At 51.8% G+C, this 20,655-nt stretch overlaps 1 protein-coding gene across 2 annotated transcripts in view; it reads left to right on the top strand.

Moving 5' to 3' along the window:
• The window catches only part of TBC1D14 (TBC1 domain family member 14), a 120,493-nt gene that overhangs the window by 11,422 nt on the left and 88,416 nt on the right, over positions 1-20,655 (top strand). For both annotated transcript variants that reach the window (XM_017853400.1, XM_017853399.1), the window contains exon 2: positions 3,495-4,233. In XM_017853400.1, the coding sequence (XP_017708889.1) occupies positions 3,512-4,233 (722 nt within the window). In that variant the 5' untranslated portion in view covers positions 3,495-3,511. The remainder of the gene's footprint in view (positions 1-3,494; positions 4,234-20,655) is intronic.

The following is a 20,655-nucleotide window of genomic DNA, read 5'->3' as shown; positions in this document are numbered from 1 at the left end:
TTGGTCAGGCTGGTCTTGAACTCCTGACCTTGTGATCTGCCCGCCTTGGCCTCCCAAAGTACTGGGATTACAGGCATGAGCCACCGCGCCTGGCCTATTTATTTATTTTGAAACAGGGTCTTGCTGCGTTGCCCAGGCTGGAGTGCCGTGGTGCTGTCATAGCTTACTACAGTCTTGAACTCCTGGACTCAAGAGATCTTCCTGCCTCAGCCTTCTCAGTAGCTGGGACTACAGGTGTGCACTACCATGCCTGGCTAATTTTTACTTTTGGTAGAGATGGGGGTCTCACTGTGTTGCCCAGGCTGAATCAGATACTTATATGTACTTGAGTCTATTTCTCAATTCTGCATTTCATTTCATTCCTTCACATTTGTGTTTTTGCCTCAGTGCTGCACTCTTACTGGCTCCTTCAGTTTCTGGGAAGGAGGGAGATTACTCCCCTCCCTGTCTCTCCTTTGTTTTTCTGGAGACAGGATTGTGCCCTGTTACCCAGGCTGGAGTGCATTGGTGATCATAGCTCATTGCAGCCTTGAACTCCTGGGCTCCAAGTGGTTCTCCTGCCCCAGCCTCCTGAGTAACTGGGACTACAGACATGAGCCACTGCACCTGGCTCCCCTTTTTCTGCTTTTAATTAATTAGCTTTTGCTGTGTTGACACTGAGAGGCAGGCCAGGCTTCCTAATTAGGAGCATATAGGCTCCTTACAAAAGCTGACACCCAAGCAGGAGTGGTTATCATTCTTTCTTCTGTGCTTGAAAACCTTCAGCTCCTCTCTGTTTGATGATAGCAGCTACCAACAAAGTGCCTGTTGGGGGCCAGGTGACTATTAAATGCTTTTCTTGTGGTGCTTAATTCTCCCAAGGCAATATAGAGCCCAGGAACGTCTGAGTCCAAAGCCCTGTTCTTTATGTTGTTCTCTTATATGGACCAGATTTAAACGCACCACCTGATTTCTTTTTTACTTTGAGACGGAGTTTTGCTCTTGTTGCCCAGGCTGGAGTGCAGTGGTGCGATCTCTGCTCACTGCAACTCTACCTCCTGAGTTCAAGCAATTCTCCTTCCTCAGCCTCCTGAGTAACTGGGTACAGGCATCTGCCACCACACACAGCTGATTTTTTGTATTTTTAGTAGAGATGGGGTTTCACCATGTTGGCCAGGCTGGTCTGGAACTCCTGATCTCAGGTGATCCACCTGCCTCGGCCTCCCAAAGTGCTGGGATTTCAGGCATGAGCCACTGCCCCTGGCCATTTTAAAGAAAAAAAAAAAGGTAGCAGTTGATGCCAGGGTTCTCAGTGTGCTGGGACTGTGCTCTCCAGGCTGGTGTGCCGCATACCCTCCCTTCCTCATTTGTCTTAGGCCAGAGAACTTTATTTTTTATTTATTTATTTTTGAGACAGGGTCTCATTCTGTCATTCAGACTGGAGTGCAGTGGTGTTATCAGGGTTCACTGCAGTCTTGACCTCCTGGGCGGGCTCAAGTGATCCTCCTACCTCAGCCTTTCAAGTAGCTAGGACCGCAGACATGTGGCACCACACTCAGCTAATTTTTACATTTTTTTAAAGACAAGGTCTCCCATTCTCCCATTGTTGCCCAGGCTTGCTTTTGAGTTCCTAGGCCCAAGCGATCCTCCTGCCTCTACCTCCCAAAGTGCTGGGATCACAGGCATGAGCCACCATGCCTGGTTAGGCCAGAGAACTTTATTTTTTATTTTTTTATTTTTTGAAATGGGACCTCGCCCTGTCGCCCAGGCTGGAGTGCAGTGGCATGATCTTGGCCCACTGCAACCTCCACCTCCTGGGTTCGAGTGATTTTCCTGCCTCAGCCTCCCTGAGTAGCTGGGATTATAGGCGTGTACCACCACACCTGGCTAATTTTTTTTTTTTTGAGACAGACAGAGGCTTGCTCTCTTGCCTAGGCTAGAGCGCAGTGGCATGATCTTGGCTCACTGCAACCTCCGCGTCCTGGGTTCAAGCGATTCTCCTGCCTCAGACTCCTAGTAGCTGAGATTACAGGCACATGCCAGCATGCCTGGCTAATTTTTGTATTTTTAGTAGAGATGGGGTTTCGCCATGTTGGCCAGGCTGCTCTCGAACTCCCAACCTCAAGTGATCTGCCCGCCTCGGCCTCCCAAAGCGTTGTGATTACAGGTGTGAGCCAGCACGCCTGGCCGTGCCAGAGAACTTCAGACATGGCCTTGGATGTGTGCGTGTGATTAACAGATTTTGTTTTTAGTTTTTTTTAGAGAGAGGGTCTTTCTCTGTTACCCAGGCCAGAGTACAGTGGTGTAATCATGGCTCACCGCAGCCTAAAACTTCCCAGGCTCAAGTGATCCTCTGACCTCGGTCTCCAGAGTAGCTTGCACTACAGGCATGTGCCACCACCCTCCGCTGATTTTTTTAGTTTTTTTGTAGAGACATGGTCTTGTTACGTTGCCCAGGCTGCACTGACAGTTTTGACTCTACTCACTCAAACCTCGGAGGCTGTGGTCTTGACTCTCTTTTATTAATGATCTTCACTGAGCTGGCCTTCTGACCTGGGTTTGTGTAATCCTAAACCAAGCCTGTCTAACCGTACGTGTGGTCTCCTTTGGAGTCCTGTAGATCCCAGCTCTGCGGTTAAACAGCAGTGTGATCTTAGACCCGTTTCTTAGTCTGGCCAAGCCCTGGTTTCTTCTGTGGTAAAGGATATACTGTGCCCAGCCTTGTAGATGCGTGTAAGCGTGACTGAAACATTTGTGGAGAGGCCTGGCTGCTGCAGATGGCATACATAATTTATTTGGTGGTTGTTTTCCGTCTTAATGAAGATATCTTAGGATTTTAATGCTGTCTCAGAACAAGTAGATCTTTGACATACGTACGGGTTATGGATTCACACCCCCGTCCCCCAAGTCCAGTTCTCACGCTCCCCGTGCTGTCCTGGGGATGAAGATGTAACTGGTAGGGGCGGTGATGATTATTTTTACCTCGGATACATCCTTCGTTTGGGTTATCTTCCCGCTATGTTATATCATGACAATGTATGTTAAAACTCTAGCTTCTGGGCCAGGCGTGGTGGCTCATGCCCATAATCCCAGCGCTTTGGGAGGCCGAGGTGGGCGGATGGCTTGAGGTCAGGAGTTTGAGACCAGCCTGGCCAACATAGGGAAACCCTGTCTCTACTAAAAATACAAAAATTAGCTGGGCATGGTGGCGCACGCCTGTAATCCCAGCTACTTGGGAGGCTGAGGCACAAGAATCACTTGAACCTGGGAGGCAGAGGTTTGCAGTGAGCCGAGATGGCGCCACTGCACTCCAACCTGGGCGACAGAGTGAGACTCTGTGTCAAAAAACAAAAACAAAAACCACCTCTAGCTTCTGGACTTGAATCAAAACTTGGGTATGCTTTTCAAGGCTTTCTCCTTTAAGTGGGAGATGAGACCATTTCAGCTGTGTGTCAGAGGTGTGGCATCTTTGAATTTTATATCCACTTTAATTTCCGTGTTTGTGTTTTTTCTAGTTTCTCCTTGGACCAAGATGACTGATGGAAAACTCTCCACCTCTACAAATGGCCTAGCCTTGATGGGCATTCTGGATGGTAGACCAGGAAACCCCCTTCAGAACCTGCAACACGTCAATCTCAAGGCGCCCCGACTCCTCTCAGCGCCTGAGTACGGGCCCAAGCTGAAACTCAGGACTTTAGAAGACCGGCACAGCCTCCAGTCCGTGGACTCGGGGATTCCTACCCTGGAGATCGGGAACCCGGAGCCTGTGCCCTGCAGCGCGGTCCACGTGCGGAGGAAGCAGTCCGACTCCGACCTCATCCCTGAGCGGGCCTTCCAGAGCGCCTGCGTACTGCCATCCTGTGCGCCACCAGCTCCTAGCAGCGCGGAGCGGGAACAGAGCGTGCGCAAATCCTCCACGTTTCCCAGGACAGGCTATGACTCGGTAAAGCTCTACAGCCCGACCTCCAAAGCCCTGACCCGCAGCGATGATGTCTCTGTCTGCAGCGTGTCCAGTCTTGGGACGGAGCTGTCCACCACGCTGTCTGTCAGCAATGAGGACATCTTGGACCTTGTGGTCACGAGCAGCTCCAGTGCCATTGTGACCCTGGAGAATGACGATGACCCACAGTTTACCAACGTCACCTTGAGCTCTGTCAAGGAAACCAGTGGCTTACACCAGCAGGACTGTATTCATGAAGCTGAGGAGGGGAGTAAATTGAAAATATTGGGGCCGTTTAGTAGCTTCTTTGCGAGGTAATGCCATCTTCGCCCTCTAGAAGAGCGTGGTGGTGGAGTCCAGACCAGTCTCCTTGTTCCTGTCTCACATGTGTTGTGTGTTCTCTGTGGTGTTAGGCAGGCACGTCTCACACGGATAACTGGGCCTTTTCCCGGAAGCCCGGAGTCCTGTGGGATTGTAAGGACTGGTCTGTTAGGGTTTCTGCTCTTCACTGTCCCTGGCTCATTTGCAGTCTGTTGTCACTTCTCTGCCTCTGACCTGCTGTGGCTGTCCCACAGGTGGCCAGCATTACCAAATCGGCAGCCTGAGCCTCTGCGGGGCCCTGTGCACTCATATTAATGTTTCTTGGGCCAAGCAGACGGCACTGGTGAGGGTGATGCCTGTGAGTAACTCCCATTTCTAGTGCCAGCCCCCACTGGTGTAGTGCAGTGCTGTCATGCTGGGTGTCCCGGCTGTGTCCCCTTGCTCCTGGATGTCTGTGCTCTTGTGTGCGTGCCCTGGCCCTGCCCCTGCTGTGGAGGTGTGTGCCCCGCTGCACTGCAGCCCTGTGCATTCCCACCGTGCTGGACCCGGCCATGCACCCCGTCCCCGTGGGGCCTTGTCACCCGGGTGCTGGAGTTCCTGTGTCTCCCTGAAGCCCTGTGGGGGCCGCGCCTTCAGCTTCTGCCTCTCATTTGTGCTCTCAGGCTTTTGTTCAACAAGTGCCTATTTCCTAGGCCCTGTTCTAGGCTGGTCATGTGGGGTAATAGGGGTGAGAGAAACGATGTTGGGTAATGACTTAGGGTGGGCTTGTGGCCTGGGGGCGGTGGGAGTGGACGCCTTCGTCACACAAGCATATGTGAACTCCTGAACTGTGGCGTGCTGGGAGGAAGGGCACGGGGGCTGTGGAGAGTATGTGGAGAATCGAGATCTGTGGCCAGGTGCGGTGGGACACTCCTGTAATCTCAACACTTTGGGAGGCTGAGGTGAGTGGAACACCTGAGGTCAGGAGTTCAAGACCAGTCTGGCCAACATGGCAAAACCCCGTCTCTATTAAAAATACAAAAATTAGCCAGGCATGGTGGTGCACACCTGTAATCCCAGCTACTGGGGAGGTTGAGGCAGAGGTTGTGGTGAGCGGAGATTGCGCCACTGCACTCCAGCCTGGGTGACAGAACAAGACTCCATCTCAAAAGAACAAACAAAAAGAAAGAATTGTGATCTGCTCCATAGCTGCTCTTTGGAGGGCTCTGGGGCCAGGGCTTGACAGGTGGGAACATTTCTGCAGGTGACCCTGGCTGCCCCGTGTGTGTGCGTCTCTAGCAGAACCCACGTCAGACACTGCAGTACTGGGTGTCCTTTTGAGATGGTGTGGTGTGCCAGCTGGAGTCAGCTGGAGACTCTGACTGTGGCCAGCACATGAACTTACCACTGCCTCAGTTGCTTCATCAACTAAAGGGGATCATCTCAGACAAGCCTAAGCTTAGTTCTGAGTGAGATGGTCTGTGGTGTGGCCTGTGGTTTTGTCGGGAAACCTTCTTCTCGAATGTGCTGACAGATAGGTATCTTGGTACCATGAGCACAGTTCCTGGTTTCAGAACACAGTAACTAAGCTATTGCCCTCAGTGGGAGGAACCCGGGAACTTCGGGGGAAGATCTTGTCACTATCCCTTCTGAGGCTGTAGCCGTATCACGGTGTTGCTGTGGTTAGATTGGTGTGGCGGAACTTCCCTGTGCTCAGACGAGTGTGTTCAACTGTCCCCGCTTATGAACAACACCTGGTACCTGTTCCACGCGGTCCTCAGGATCCATCCAGAACATACAGAATCAGAAACTCAGCGAGAAGGGCCTGAGGATGGGTTTTCAGAATCACCTGGGCTTCTTGGCAAATCTGGGAAACCTTGCTGGAAATAGGGTTGGCCAGGAAACAGCATGGTGGAAGGAGTGTGGCTTTGGAATTCAACCGACCTGCACCATGTCCAGCTCTGTGGCCTTGAGCAAGTTCCTTCACCTCCCAGTCAGTTTTCTCACCCCTAAAACTGTGAGTGGAGGAGCGTGGCACGTGTGCCCATTATGTTGACGAACACCACACGCTCACCTTGGTCCTTGCGCGTTCTGTCTCCTCTGCCTCACCTAAGAAGTGGGGATAATGAACCCTTCCTTCCGTGGCAGTGGGGATTAAATGGGTTAGCATGTGAGAAATTTAATGCAGATCCAGACACGTAGTAAACTTCTAAGTATCAGTTGCTTGTGGCGATCACGGCCACGTTGCTGTGTCTGCCGCCGTTGTGATCCAGCTGACTGAGCTGTGTGTGTTGGATCTTCTTCCCCTTTGAAAGGAAGCATCGCTGGTTATGCAATTTCTAGATCATTTCTAAAGCTACTGTTTCTTGAAAATCATACTCAGCTTTGCGCTGCAGGAAACAAGTGTCTCTTCTTTTATTCCTTGGTTCCTGTCTCCTTATCCTTGTTGTGATGGCTGTGACATTGTTATTGTGAGCCTCTCTGAACTACCTTTGGGAAGATAATGGAATATAATGAAAAATGACTCAAAACAAGTGATGACATGGACAGAGTCTAGGGTTTTTTTTTTTTTGTCCTAGAGTCTTAAAAATGTTAGAGAAGAGTTTCCATCTGGAGTTCCTTTGCGGGGAAAGGGTTTCTGTGCCAGAATCTTTAGAGCTCACTAAACATTTTACAGGTGAGTAAATGGAGTTACAGCCAATGTTCATCCACTCAGCCCAGGGCCTGGCCCCCAGCAGTTACCCAGAGGACTGTGGTCATTGTGAGTCTTTGTGGAGGGCAGGGCTGGGGCTAGAGCTGGTCCTCTGGGGTTCCCAGTCCTGGCTTCTGAGCCATCCCGTTACCCCACTTTGTCCCCTCACTCTCTTGCCTTCTGGTTTCCTTGTCCTCAGTGAATCAGTCTCTGGGTTAGGAAAGGACGTGTGGACAGTGTAGTCTAGGAGAACATGCTCGGAGGGAAGGGTAGAGACGAGCAGGGATGATGACCTTGGCTGCTTGATGAGGTGGCCCGGGTGAGATGAGAGGAGGGGAGTGACAGGAGGGCTGGCCAGGCCTGACCACAGCCTCCCAGAAGCTGCAGGCCCGGCTTGCTTTTGTCCTTCACCCACACCGTAATGAGCACCTCTGTCCCAGACTCCAGCCTGAGCTTTAGAGAGAGCCCCTGCCTTTATGGAGCTCACAGTCTGATGGGGTAGACACACAAGGCATTTCGCAGGCTATGGGGGCGGGCACGAGTGCTGTTACTGTGGGTGGGGAGGGCACTGCAGCCAAGAGTGCTGGTTCAGGAGTTCACGCTGCCTGGCTTCATCGTGAGCCCTCCTGTTGAATCGCTGTGGGCCTTGTGCAAGTCACCTCTCTGAGCCTTAAGTAGGGGATAAAACTACTGTGTAAGGTTAGAGATCAAATAGGGCATCTAACTTCTTGGTACTCCGGAAGTAGTAGCTTTCTGTGGTTCTAACAGAAATATTCTCATTTCTAAAAAATACGTTTTTTTAAAGCTTTCTCTAGTTCTCCCATATTGTGCTGAATTGTGTCAACCTGTTGCTGAAGAAGTCAGAGCAGGCTCTCTCCCGCTGGCCGATGTTTTGGGGTAGATGCGTCTTTGTTGCGGGCGGCTGTCCTGTGCATTGGAGATGCCTTGCAGTTTCCCTGGCCTCCACCCACGAGATGCCAGCAGCACTCCCCCAGTTGTGACAGCTAAAAATGTCTCCAGACATTGCCAGATGCACCAGGGAGGGGCTGGCAGACTCACCCAGTCTTTGAGAATAAGTGCTGGGATTTGCTCCTTTGAAGGAAATTTACTGAAGTAATTTGAGGACGATTTTCATTTGTATAGAAGAGTGGGACCGTGTTAAGGGATCATATGAGCCCAGTGTAGATTAAGAGTATTTATCTAGAAACCCGGACAGCAAGTGTAAGAGAAAGTCAGTAACATGCTTGGGGCGGGTTTATTTTCCGCAGGAGATAGGGTTGGGCTCTCTGAAGCCAGGGGTTTAATCTCCTAATCCACATTGGTCCGGGAGTTGAGAATTAGCTTTGACCAAGTACATTGTCTCTTGTATAGTCCGTTTATGGAGCTCTCAGATGATCTGAGTGCCCATTGCTGAGCAGAGGTGTCTGAACTGCATTGAAGGATCAGGAGCTTGCCCAGTGAAGGTGCGGGGCAGAGGGAGCAGCTTGTGGCAGGCTGGGAGGTGGGGGCCCCTGGCTGTGTTTAAAGAACTGGAATGATGGATTTTTCCGGACCGCTTCCTGACCTGGCTGGGAGCTCCTTGGGGGCCGAGCCTGTGTCTGGTTCACCCTGGCACCAAGGGTAATTCACAGGCAGAGAAGAATATTGGTGATTGAGAGCGGGGGCTGCTCTGACCCAAGTTTGAACCTCAGCTCTGCCATTTTTGTACCGTGTGATCTTGAGAAAGTCACTTAGCCTCTGCGATTCCCAGTGTGTACTTGAGTGACGTGGGGTTAATGGCACCTCTTGTAAAGAGTTAATGTGAGGGGGCCGGGCGCGGTGGCTCATGCCTGTAATCCCAGCACTTCGGGAGGCCGAGGCGGGTGGATCAGCTGAAGTCAGGACTTTGAGACCAACCTGGCCAACATGGTGAAACCTCATTTCTACTAAAAATACAAAAAGTAGCCGGGTTTCTGTACCCTGCACCGAAAGCTGACTAATTCAAGTAAGTCCCGTCAATTTTCATGTACATGTGAGGAAACTGAGGCAAGGGGTGGTTAAGTGGTTTGCCCAAGGATACAGGGAAATAGGAATAAGTTTATGCTTCTAAGGGTTGTTGGGATTAAATGGGAGGGAGTGTACATAGATGTGACACGCTAGGCACATTGCGGGCACATTAATGTCTAGTCTGTGTTTTTATGTTGCCTGACTGTAATTTATTCCTGATTTGGCTATCTTAGAATTAGCTCTAGTGAACTGAGATGGAACATTGTAACTATGCCTTTTCTGTGCAAACAGTTTGTTAATATTGCTGGTGACTTTGCCGTGGCATTATGGATATACAGACGGCACTTGCTGTGTGCCTGTGTTGCTGCTGGTGTGTATGAGCTTGTGTGTTGCTGTGATCCTGGGAGGGAGTGCTGGGTGCTGGTCTCTTGATGTCACTGTTTGCTGGTGTGTGGTCTTGGGTAAGGCAGGTAATCAGTCTCTCTGGGGCTCAGTATCCTTGTTTGCAAAACGAGCTGAGGGGTACGTACTTTGCATTAGAGTTGCAACAATGAAAGGACCATTCTGATCAAGGGCTGCAAGTGCCAGGCAGTAGGGAAGCAAGAAGATTTGAAGATGGGCAGACTAGTGCTGGAGGCCACTGGGTCAGTCCCTCTACTGTGTGGTGAGGATCTGGAGAGAGATGTGAACAAAGCAGCAAAGCCCGTTGACAGCCCAGAAAGAAATAACAGGGCTGAGATGTCGACTGGCCTTCAAAAGTGCTGTCCACCTGCATGAGGGTGGGGATGGTGAGGAATCAGCTCATGCAAAGTCACGGGAGCAGGAGAGAGCCCAGCCTTTCTGGGAAGGTGCCATAGCATGAGGTGCTCAGGAGGGGCAGGGGTAGGAGAGGAGCCCAGAGAGATGGTAGACGCCCAGATGGGGCAGGACTTTGAGGACGACATTTAGTCTCAAGACTCAAAGCCTGTCACAGCCAGATGGGGTAAGATGAAAGTCTGCACAGGAGCTGATGGGCTGCCTTGATGAGAATGAGTTGAACTGTTAGCTTGATAGGGTCGAGATGAGCAGCTCCCTTTGGAGAAGGCAGTTGCCCTGTTCTGAGCTCAGCTTCTGGGCCAGGCTCTTCAGTCGCTTTCTAAAGCATTTCACAGCTCACTGGAGACAGGCTCAGAAAGGCTAACTGCACAGACTGCAGAGCTGCGATTTGAACATTCACTTGTTAACTCCAAAGTCCGTGCTGTTTCTACAAAAGACACCACCCGTCACTTATAACATGTGTAACATGATCAGAAAGGGGGACGCGCGGGGCTGGGAGAGTAAAAGGAGATGAACGGGAAATCAGAGATTCTGTGGCGATTTCGCAGGACAGTGATGGAACTGTGATCCTCTGCGAAAGGGAGGAAGTGAGCAGAACTCTAAGCCGGGTCAGGGAGGCTAGCTGGGTGGCATCTGTCAGGGCACTGAAGCTCCTCAGTGGGAAGACGGTTGGAGAATTGCTTCTTGAGCCATCGCGGGCCAACAGGATGAGAATGCCTCTTCCTCCTCCAGTTACTCCAGGCAGTTGAAAGTGTGGGAGTGAGGCTGGAGTCAGCTGTTTGTCACGAGGCCTGCTGCTGGGTTGGTGGCCTTTGTGGGCTGGCCATCGACAGGGGAGGGAGATACAGCAGAATCACTGCAGGTGCTTCCTTGGAGGCCTTGAGCCAGAGAGAAGCAGAAAGGATTTTAGCAAGCAAGGAACTCGTAGGATGGTTCCCATTATTCCTCACTAAAAATCTGTGAGGGGGCCAGGCGCGGTGGCTCACACCTGTAATCCCAGCACTTTGGGAGGCTGAGGTGGGCAGATCACTTGAGGTCAGGAGTTGGGTAGACCAGCCAGGCTGGATAACATGGCGAAACTCCATCTTTACTAAAAATACAAAAATTAGCTGGGCATCATGGTGGGAGGCTGAGGCAGGAGAATGGCGTGAATCTAAGAGGTGTAGGTTGCAGTGAGCTGAGATAGTGCCACTGCACACCAGCCTGGGTGACAGAGCGAGACTCCATCTCAAAAAAAAAACAAAAAATAAACAAAAAAAACCTGTGAGGGGTCTCAGTGATTTCGGAAGCTGGCCTTTAAGTGTTTGCACAGGCAAACACTTACTTGGGTCTTCTTTTTTATTTATTTGTTTTTAAAATGTTTTTGAGATGGAATCTTGCTCTCACCTAGGCTAGAATGCAATGGTGTGATCTTGGCTCACTGCAACTTCTGCCTCCCAGGTTCAAGCGATTCTCCTGCCTCAGCCTCCTGAGTAGCTGGGATTACAGCTGGGCACTACCACACCCGGCTAAGTTTTGTATTTTGAGTAGGGGCAGGGTTTCACTATGTTAGCCAGGCTGGTCTCGAACTTCTGACCTCGTGATCTGCCCGCCTCAGCCTCCCAAAGTGCTGGGATTACAGGCGTGAGCCACGGCGCCCGGCCTTACTCTGGGTCTTCTGACACTGTTTGGATTCCCCCATCCCAAGGGTTTAAGTTCCCTGGTTGTGCATTCTTGTACCAGGTGGATGTTCAGCAGCTCGACTACCTCTCGATTGCAGAACGTCTGCACTTCTTTTCCAGCCACTGGTTTACGTAGCTGGTTTCTTACCAAGCATTGATTCAGCACCTGGGAAGTCACTGGTAACCTTGACCCGAGACGTTTCTTTAAATCTGGGTGAGCTTCAGTTTGAGGTTGCGGTTTGTGTCTGGAGACGTGCAGCTGATGGTGTCACTGCACACATGGCTGAAAGGAGCCATAGGACGCCATCTGTGTGTGTGTGTGCTGGACACACACAGGAGGTTGTCTGGTTACTGCTGCAGATGCTGTTTGCAGACCTGCCAGTGGTCCAGCCACGTTCAGAAAGAACAGCTGGGCCTGTAAGGGTGTGCCGCTTCCCTGTGCTTTGCTGGGCTTTGTTTTCTCTTGGCAGCAAATCACAACCATAACGATCATTTTTTTGCGTGGCTGCTGTGTACCAAGCACTGTGCTAGATTCTTAAATATGTTTCTCATTATATATTCTGTAAAAAAACATTGCCTGAGCACCTGCCATATGCCAAGGCACTGTTCTAGGTGCTTGGGGTTCATTTGTGAACAAAACAAAGCCCCTGTCCTTGCAGAGCTTGTGTGCTAGCAGAGGGCGCTGATGGTAAACACAGTGAGTAGATGGAGGGTATGTGCTGGCAGACTTAAGAGCTACGGAGAAAGCCAGCAAGCAGAGGTGGTACAAGGTCCTGGGAGCAACGGAGAAGGCAGATTACACAATGAATAGGCTCGTCAGGATAGGCCTGAAGGAGAAGGAGAGATTGAAGCAAAGCCTTGGCCAGGTGGGCGGCTCACACCTGTAATCCCAGCACTTTGGGAGACCAAGGTGGGCAGATCACCTGATGTTGGGAGTTCAAGACCAGCCTGGCCAACAGGGTGTGAAACCCTGTCTCTACTAAAAATACAAAAATTAGCTGGGCGTGGTGGCGTGCGCCTGTAAACCCAAGTACCAGGAAGGCTGAGGCAGGAGAATTGCTTGAATCATTCGGGCTTGAACCATGGCGGAGGTTGCAGCGAGCTGAGGTCGCGCCACTGCACTCTGGCCTGGGCAACAGAGCAAGACTCTGTCTGGAAAGAAAGGAAAAAAAAACGTGAAGATGTCAGTCACGAAGTTAACCAAGCGCGTGCTTGGGAGGAGAGTGATCCAGCAAGGGGGAAGGACGCAGGCAGGCCTGATGCATTTGAGCACAGAGGCCCTGGCGGGGACTGAGAGAAGGAAGTGCTAGGGTCAGTGGGAGCAGATTCTGTATGGGCATACAGGCCATTGTATGATGGCGGGTTTGACTTAGAGTCCGTGGGGAGCCGCTGAAGAATTTTTGTCTCTTTGAGATGGGGTCTTGTTGCATTGGCCAGCCAGGAGTGCAGTGGCCATTCACAGGTGCAGCCATAGTGCAGTGTGGCCTTGAACTCCTGGGCTCAAACGGTCAATCTGCCTCAGCTTCAGAATAGCTGGGCCTACCACGCCACTGTGCCTGGCTCCTGTGCAGAATTTTGAGTGGAGGAGTTGTTCTGGTTTTTTGCTGCTGCCTAACAGCAGAGTCTCACTTTGTCGCCCAGGCTGGATTTCACTGGTGCCATCATAGCTCACTGCAGCCTTGAACTCCCGGGCTCAAGCCATCCTTGCACCATACATTTGGTGGCTGGAAACAACATGGCTGTCCATCATGGTGTGGCTGGGTTACCCTTGGGCGCTTATCAGGATGAAACAGCATTTGGCGGCTGCCTCCCTGTCCCAGGCTTGGCTAAGGAATTGTCTGCTTCCAGGCTCACTCAGGCTGTTGGCAGAGCTCATTGTGGCTGTAAACTGAGCTCCTCATTTCCCTGATTGCTGTCAGCTGAGGGTCACTTGCAGCTCCTGGAAGTCACCCAAATTCCTTGCTGTGTGGCCCCTCCATATTGAAAACCAGCACCAAAGATTCTCTTTTGTCGAGTTCGTCTCACACTCCACATCTCTTCCCAGAGAGAACACTGATTGCTTTTAAGGGCTCACTGAAATCGTGTAAGGTTCATTGAAATCCCCTTCCCGCTCCCCTCCCCTCCTCCCCTCCCCTCCCTCCTCCCGTCCCCTCACGCCTCCCTCCGCCTCAGCCCTTTTCCTTATTCTAGAGACAGAGTCTCACTTTGTTGCCCAGGCTGGATTTCACTGGTGCCATCATAGCTCACTGCAGCCTCGAACTCCCAGGCTCAAGCCATCCTTGCACCTCAGCCTCCAGAACAACTAGGATCACAGACATGCACCATCACACACAGCTAATTTTTAAAATTTTTTGTAGAGACATGGTCTCACTTTGTTGCCCAGGCTGGTCTCAAACTCCTAGCCGCAGGTCATGGTGGCTCAATCCCAACACTTGGGGAAGCCAAGGCAGGAGGATCCCTTGAGGCTAGGAACAGTTCCTGTTCGATTGCTCTGGGTTTTTGTTTTGATTTGTTTTGTTTTTGGTGAAGTAGGAAGCAAGGTCCCGAGGATGGGTGTCTTAGTCTGTTTGAGCTTTTTTTTTTTTACTTATTTATTTATTTTTCGAGATGGAGTTTCGCTCTTGTGGCCCAGGCAAGAGCGCAATGGCGCAGTCTCGGCTCACCGCAACCTCTGCCTTCTGGGTTCAAGTGATTCTCCTGCCTTAGCCTCCCTAGTAGCTGGGATTACAGGCATGTGCCACCACGCCTGGATAATTTTGTATTTTTAGTAGAGATGGGGTTTCTCTGTATTAGTCAGGCGGGTCTCAAACTCCCGACCTCAGGTGATCTGCCCGCCTCAGCCTCCCAGAGTATTGGGATTACAGGTGTGAGCCACCACGCCAGGCCTTTTTAAAATTTTTAAACATAATATTGTAGACGAGGTGGCTTATAAACAACAGAAATTTGTTTTCCACAGTTCTGGAGGCTGGGAGGCATAAGATCAAGGTGCCAGCAGGTTCAGTGTCTGGTGAGCTGTTGAACATGTCTTTTATAAGGGCACTAATCCCACTGGGGAGGGCTCCACCCTCATGATCTAGTCACCTCCCAAAGGCTTCACTTCCTAATACCGTCAACCTGAGGGTTAGGATTTCAACATGTGAATTGGGTGGGAGCACAAACCCTGGGGCTATAGCAGTGGGGATGGTGTGCTGGGTTGGAAGCGGTGTGAAAGCCATCAAGGTGTGTGGGAGAATGGATGGAGAGGGAAGGAAGCGTTGCTGGGGGGCAGCAAGGGCCCTGCCAGGAGATCAAGGACCAGTCAGCGTGCTGCGTGTCTTTCTCCAGCCATGTTTTTTGCACAGGTACACGTGCAGGGCAGGCTTGTCTTTGAGCTAAGTGTGTACAGGGAAGAGAGAGAGAGGCAGGGCTCAGGGATGTGTGAGGGTGATTACAGTGGGGCGTGGATTCTCCGGGTGGTGGAAGGAGGGTGGATTAGAGGAGCGGGATAGAGACCCTGAAGCCTGGAGAGTAGTGGGGGTCTTCATCATGTGGGCGGGGAGGCTCCAGTCACACAGCCGGCTGGGAGTGCAGCCTGCAGGGTCAGCGTACACCCTGTTTGACGTAGCTCCCCCCGGGGCCATCGCATTGCTGTTTGAGCTGCATCTGGTGAGCCTGGCCCAGGAGTGTTGGAGAAAGGAATTGGAGGTCTTCATTCGACTTCTCCCGTGTGCTGGGTCGGGAGAGGGAGGCAGCGGTGCCGTCCCAGGCGTTGTGGTGGTGGGCGCTGCTTTGCTGGACTGGCCTTGCCGAGACAGAGCTTCTTCCCATGGTATAAGAGCCTCCCCGTTTGTGAACAGCACCCCGTCCTCAGGGAAAGCTTGTCTGAGGGAGGACTGTGGAGATCAGCCCTGAATGTTGTCTGCGCAGATCCCTCTTCTGGGGGCTGCCTGGTAGCCCCGTTGTTAGAAGCTGCATGAGACAGTGGTGCCATTCTTGGCCACCCTACCCTTGGGTGGACATAACCTCACATGCTCCTGTGGAGAGGGCCAGGCCAGGATAGCAAGGGGGGAAGTCAATGCCAAGAGGAAACATCTGGGAGGAACACGGACTGTGGTCACGTGCGCGTGAGGCGCCACTTCCTCTTCTTCAGTCCTTGGCCCTCTCCACGGGACCCCAGCCTCACTCGCAGCTGGCTGCCCACAGCAGGTGTCCCTTTGGCCTTCCCACCAGGCACCAGCCTGGCAGCTCCCCCTCCTCTGGACCAGGTCTGCAGAGAGGTGGGGCTCGCTCACTCAGGGACGCCTTCTCCCTGCTTCTCTGAGGATCCGCATCCCTAGATCATTTCTGCAGATGCTTAGCCACTGCCGGGAAGCCCTCTCCAGCCTCCGTGCAAGGACCAGCCTCACCTCGAGCACCAGCCTCGCCTCGCGGGCCTTCTGTGTGCCCCGTGGATCCCATATTCCCCGGGGGCACAGGAGAGATGCCGGGGCGAGCCTGCATGTCACCACAGCTGTGCAGGGACTGTGGCCCGGGCTGGCCTCCCGGGGGCCCCACGTTCCATTGTTTCAGGTCTCTGGGTTCCTCCCCTACAGCCGCACTCTGAAGAGTGTCCACCCCGGCTGCAGGAGTGGAGACCTGGTTGTGCAGTAGTGCAGCAGCTGTGCCATCCCCTGGGCTCTGTGGGCTGGCCTGAGTGCTGCATGGGAAAGCGCCGTGGACACCACAGGGAAGAGATGCTAGTGAAACCCTCGCCGGCTCAGCCGGTGGCCTCTGTGGTCGGTGTCCTGGCTCTGCCACCCACTCCCTCTGCATCTGGGGCGAGTCGCTTTGCAGACACAGCTTTCCCACGTGTGAAATGCAGAGTTGCGTCAGATGGTCTCGGCATCTTCCAGCAGGAAGAACCTTCTGGAATCAGCAGTAGCCCCTGCTGTCCTCCTGCAGGCCTGGAGACCCCTCCTGGAATGGTTTTCCTGCCTGCTTCTTCCTGCTGCATAAATGAGAAGAACCCACAGGAGCTTCCCAGGAAGAGTGGCCCCCTGTGCTGCGTGTCAGCTCTCAGCTCTGGCCGGGGCGCCTCTCATGCACAGTGCCACCCGACAGCCTGCGCACCCCTCGAGGGTCTGCCTCTTGCTCATTTTATGCTGGTGCCTGGTTAGAACTCAGTAAATGCTTGCCAAATGGTTGAATTCAGATGTCATCCCTTTCCTTAGAGATTATCTCCCCGAGGACCCAGTCCTGGGGATGTGGTGGTCAGCACACCCACTTCAGTCCTGGGGTTGTAACGGTCAACACACCCACTTCTCCCAAATCAAAGCACCCAGTGGCACGATAGTCAACTGAGACCACACTGCAGAGACTGGTAAGGGATACTGTGTGCCAGGCTCTGAGGCCTGTGGTGGAGTTCCTGAGGAGAGGGGTGGGTTGAGGTGGGCGTGCTGGAGGTAGCGTGAGAAAGCTAGGAGAGGCTCCACTTTCCACAGGGCGGTCAGGGAGGACCTTGCTGGGAAAGCAGCGTTTGATCAAAGATCTGAGTGGCATGTGGGTGAAGCATGTTCTTCTGAAGGACACAGTGGAGACGAAGGCCCTGAGGCCGGCAGGGACTGGCCTTGCTTTTCAGGCCTCACGACCTACACGAAGCTCCTTGAGAAATGGGCACCAGCGGCCCGTGCCCCTGGCTCCCGCAGCACCTCATGCATGCTCAGCAAAGTCATCCCTTGTGGCTGCCTGGAGTCGTATATTGGGGCACAGTTGGTGCTTTAGTTACTAGAATATCACACTGCTGTCCAACGTGTTAGCCACTAGCCCCATGTAGCTATTTCAATTGAGTTAAAAATTACCTGAAATGGAAAATTCAGTTTCTTAGTCACTCTGGCCAGTCAGACGCTCAGTAGCCACATGTGGCTTGTGACCTCCCTGTTGGGCAGCTCAGATTAGTACATTTCCACCATGCAGGAAGTTCTGTTGTTCAGCCCTGGTCTGTGGGTCAGTCTGTGACTTGAACCTTTGTTGTTCTCCTTGATGTGTAACAGCAGCACACAGTGGGTGTGAAACGAGCAAATCCGTAATGCAGTGTATGTAGCCCAGAGAGGTCTGCAGAGAGAACCACCCTCAGGGCTCCAGTGGAGGGGAAGGAAACTGAGGCCAGGTGGCAGGTGGGGTGCTGGTCAGACAGGTATAGTGGGGAGGGCCCTGCCTGGAGTCAGCCTTGTTGGGGTTGAGGTTCTCGCCTGAGGGCGTGTTTGACGCTCCCCATGACCTCTCGTGCACATTTAAATATGGGAGATGACAGGGTGGTGGGGGAGGAGCCTACACCCCTCAGAGGCGTATTCTGAAGGTGCCTGTTGTGCCCTCCAGTGAGGGGACAAAGAACCTGGTGGAGATTCAGACAGTGCAGTCAACAGAGCCAAAGATCTGAAGGTCTGCTCTGCCCTGCTGGCTGTGCGGCTGGACACGGTGCTCTATGTTCCTGTGCCTTACCTGTCGCCTTACCTGCCTCCGAGCTGGCAGCCAGGAGGCCGTGCTTGGGAAGTGCCTGTTAACAGCAGTCAGTGCAGCACTTAGTAGCAGGTGTTAGGGATCGCCACGTCCCGCCTTATCGCATAAATGAACGAATGAATGAACGAATGAATGGTAGTGCGGACTAGCCTAAGGGAGGTGCTGCAGGAAAGATAAAATGGAGAAAAAAAGATAGAGTCAGTTCTGGAGGGTAAACATGAGCGATTTATCTTGGCTATTAATGACCTGATGAAAGCAGGTTGGCTGTTCCATGACCCACCAGTGCTGGAGATGTTTGTTCTGAATCCCACCTGGGTTTGATGGTCTGTTTCCTTCTGTTGGTGGGCTGGGAAACTTGCCTGTATCTGAGGAAAGCAGCTTTTCTTTCTTTCTTTCTTTCTTTTTTTTTTTTTTTGAGATGCAGTCTCGCTCTGTCACCCAGGCTGCGGTGCAGTGGTGCAATCTTGACTCACTGCAAGCTCCACCTCCCGGGTTCACGCCATTCTCCTGCCTCAGCCTCCTGGGTAGCTGGGACTACAGGCGCCTGCCACCATGCCCAGCTAATTTTTGCATTTTTAGTAAATACAGGGTTTCACCATGTTAGCCAGGCTGGTCTCGAACTCTGGACCTCAGGTGATCCACTGTCTTGGCCTCCCAAAGTGCTGGGATTCCTGGCATGAGCCCCTGTGCCCGCCTGAAAACCACTTTTTAAGTTCTTACCATTTTATGTTGCTACTGACATTGTCTCCCTGTGGGGAAGGCAGACACTTGCTGTGGAGCTGTGGAGTGTCAGTAACATTCAGGAATGGCATGAACTGAACCAAAAAAGACCTTCCTCAGCTTGCGCGTCTGTTCCTGTGACTTGTCCCATAGCCAAGGCAGTGTTTCTGCCCCGGTTTCTGGATGTCCTTAGAAACTGTACGGAGGGCAAGGTGGTTTTGTGGGATGGGGGAAAAGGAGAATGAATTTGCTCCAGATACGTCAGACCTCCTGTGTTCATGGAACTCTCTCAGGCTTGCTGGCAGCCTCAGGAAACAGTACGCCCGTCTTCCTGGAGGCTCCAGGTGTGTGTTTAGGTCTCTTTCCAGCCCACTTTCCTTCTGCCCTAGGTGAAGTTAGGTTGAGCCTGGGAGGTGGCGATTCAGTATGAAATGCAGGAGAACTGGTGTGGGACCACAGGAATATACAGGCTTTGAGAAACCCATGAGCAGGCCCATTCCTGCAAAGCAGTTCTTCAGCCATCGGCCACTTTATACTCATAAATTAACTTCCCTTTGCCCAGATGGGTATAGAATCTGTTCTGCTTTTCAGATGTTAGTGGGGATAGTATCATAGAATAATACAGTAATTAAACGTTTCCTCCTATTTCCTATCTTAAATAGGAGATTATTTAAAATATTTACACATCTTTTTTATTTTTAGAATATTCAGTACAAGTGACACTGAATTATTTCATGCCTTCTGTATTTTTCATGCGCACACATCTTACTCGATTGCCACATCAAATCAGTTCCTGTTTATGTTGAGTGAGCTGGGTTTGTAAGTGCGAGCTGTTTCGCCTCCAGTTTTGCTGATTCTTTGTTGTGAATAGCTGTGGTTTATCTCAAGATTCCTGTAAGATTCTATATATGGAAGAATGGTGAGTCATCCAGAGTTGCAGAATAGCCCTTTGGGCCTCACAGCAGTCCAGTTTTCCTGTTCATTCCCCCTTGCCTCTAGCAAGAGGCTTTTACAACCCAGCTCTGTGTACCAAGTGTTACAGGTACATGTTTATAGATGTTTGAAAGTTAGAGGTTAGCTTTAAGTTCTAACATCCTTTTAGGTTTCAGATCTGGGTGTAAACACATTTTCTATGGTGGGAGGAGTGAGAGGGGAAGGCGGGTCAAAAGGAGTGGGCTCTCCTGTCCCCGCCCCCACATCCATGCTTGAGGAAGAACCAGGCATAAGGAAGAAGGAAAGTGAGGGGCCAGTGGGTGGGATGAGGAACCATGTCTTCTGGGTCACCCTTGCCCTAATACCTGGCTGTTCATTCACTGTTAGTTTTTGCCTGGAATGGGCCGATTTTATCCCTTTTCGAGGTTCGTTTGAGAGCATTTATTTTTAAAGCAGAAGAAATTGAGTGGCAGGCAAAATTCCTGGGACAAACACATTAATATCTAGTTAGGTGGATAAATGTTCGCTGCTGTAACAAACCTGAAATATATATAAAGCTTCAAACACAACCGACATTGATTTCCAGGCCATGCTCCCCCAGGTTCCTTCTGTCCTGTGGCCCCATCATTTTCAGCACAAGCTTGCTGGGTTCTTGCTGTGAAAGCAGGGGAGAGCGTGTGTAGGGACCAGTGTGGGAGTTCTGAGGGCCAGCGGTGCCTGAAGCAGCACACAGCACTCCACTCAGAGTTAATTGGCTGGAATGCCCCTACCTGTGAGGGAAGCCAGGAAAGAGGACTGCGCCCAGGACAACGAGGAAATGGGTTTGGCGAATAACTGGGAGCTTCAGCTATGATGTCTTTTCCTTCTTCCCTCTGCCCCTCTCCTTTCATCATGAGAATTAAATGCCTGAAGCCGATTAGTTGAATGCCCCTGTCATTCTCTTGCCCAAGTGATGGTTCCCACCACCTGGAGGATGAATTCCAGACCACTTGGTGTGGCCTACGGGGCATGCAGGATCTGGCCGCTGCCTACATCTCTGGCCACCAGTGGTGCCAGTGCTCAGAGCCAGTGACACGCTGCCTCTGCACCTTGCATGTTCCACTGCCTCTCCCGGGCAAATTCTTTTTTTTTTTTTTTTTTTTTTTTGAGACGGA

Source organism: Rhinopithecus bieti, unplaced genomic scaffold, assembly GCF_001698545.2.
Source record: "Rhinopithecus bieti isolate Rb0 unplaced genomic scaffold, ASM169854v2 scaffold_35903, whole genome shotgun sequence".
NCBI lineage: Eukaryota > Metazoa > Chordata > Mammalia > Primates > Cercopithecidae > Rhinopithecus > Rhinopithecus bieti.
This window is presented reverse-complemented; position numbering and strand designations above follow the sequence as displayed.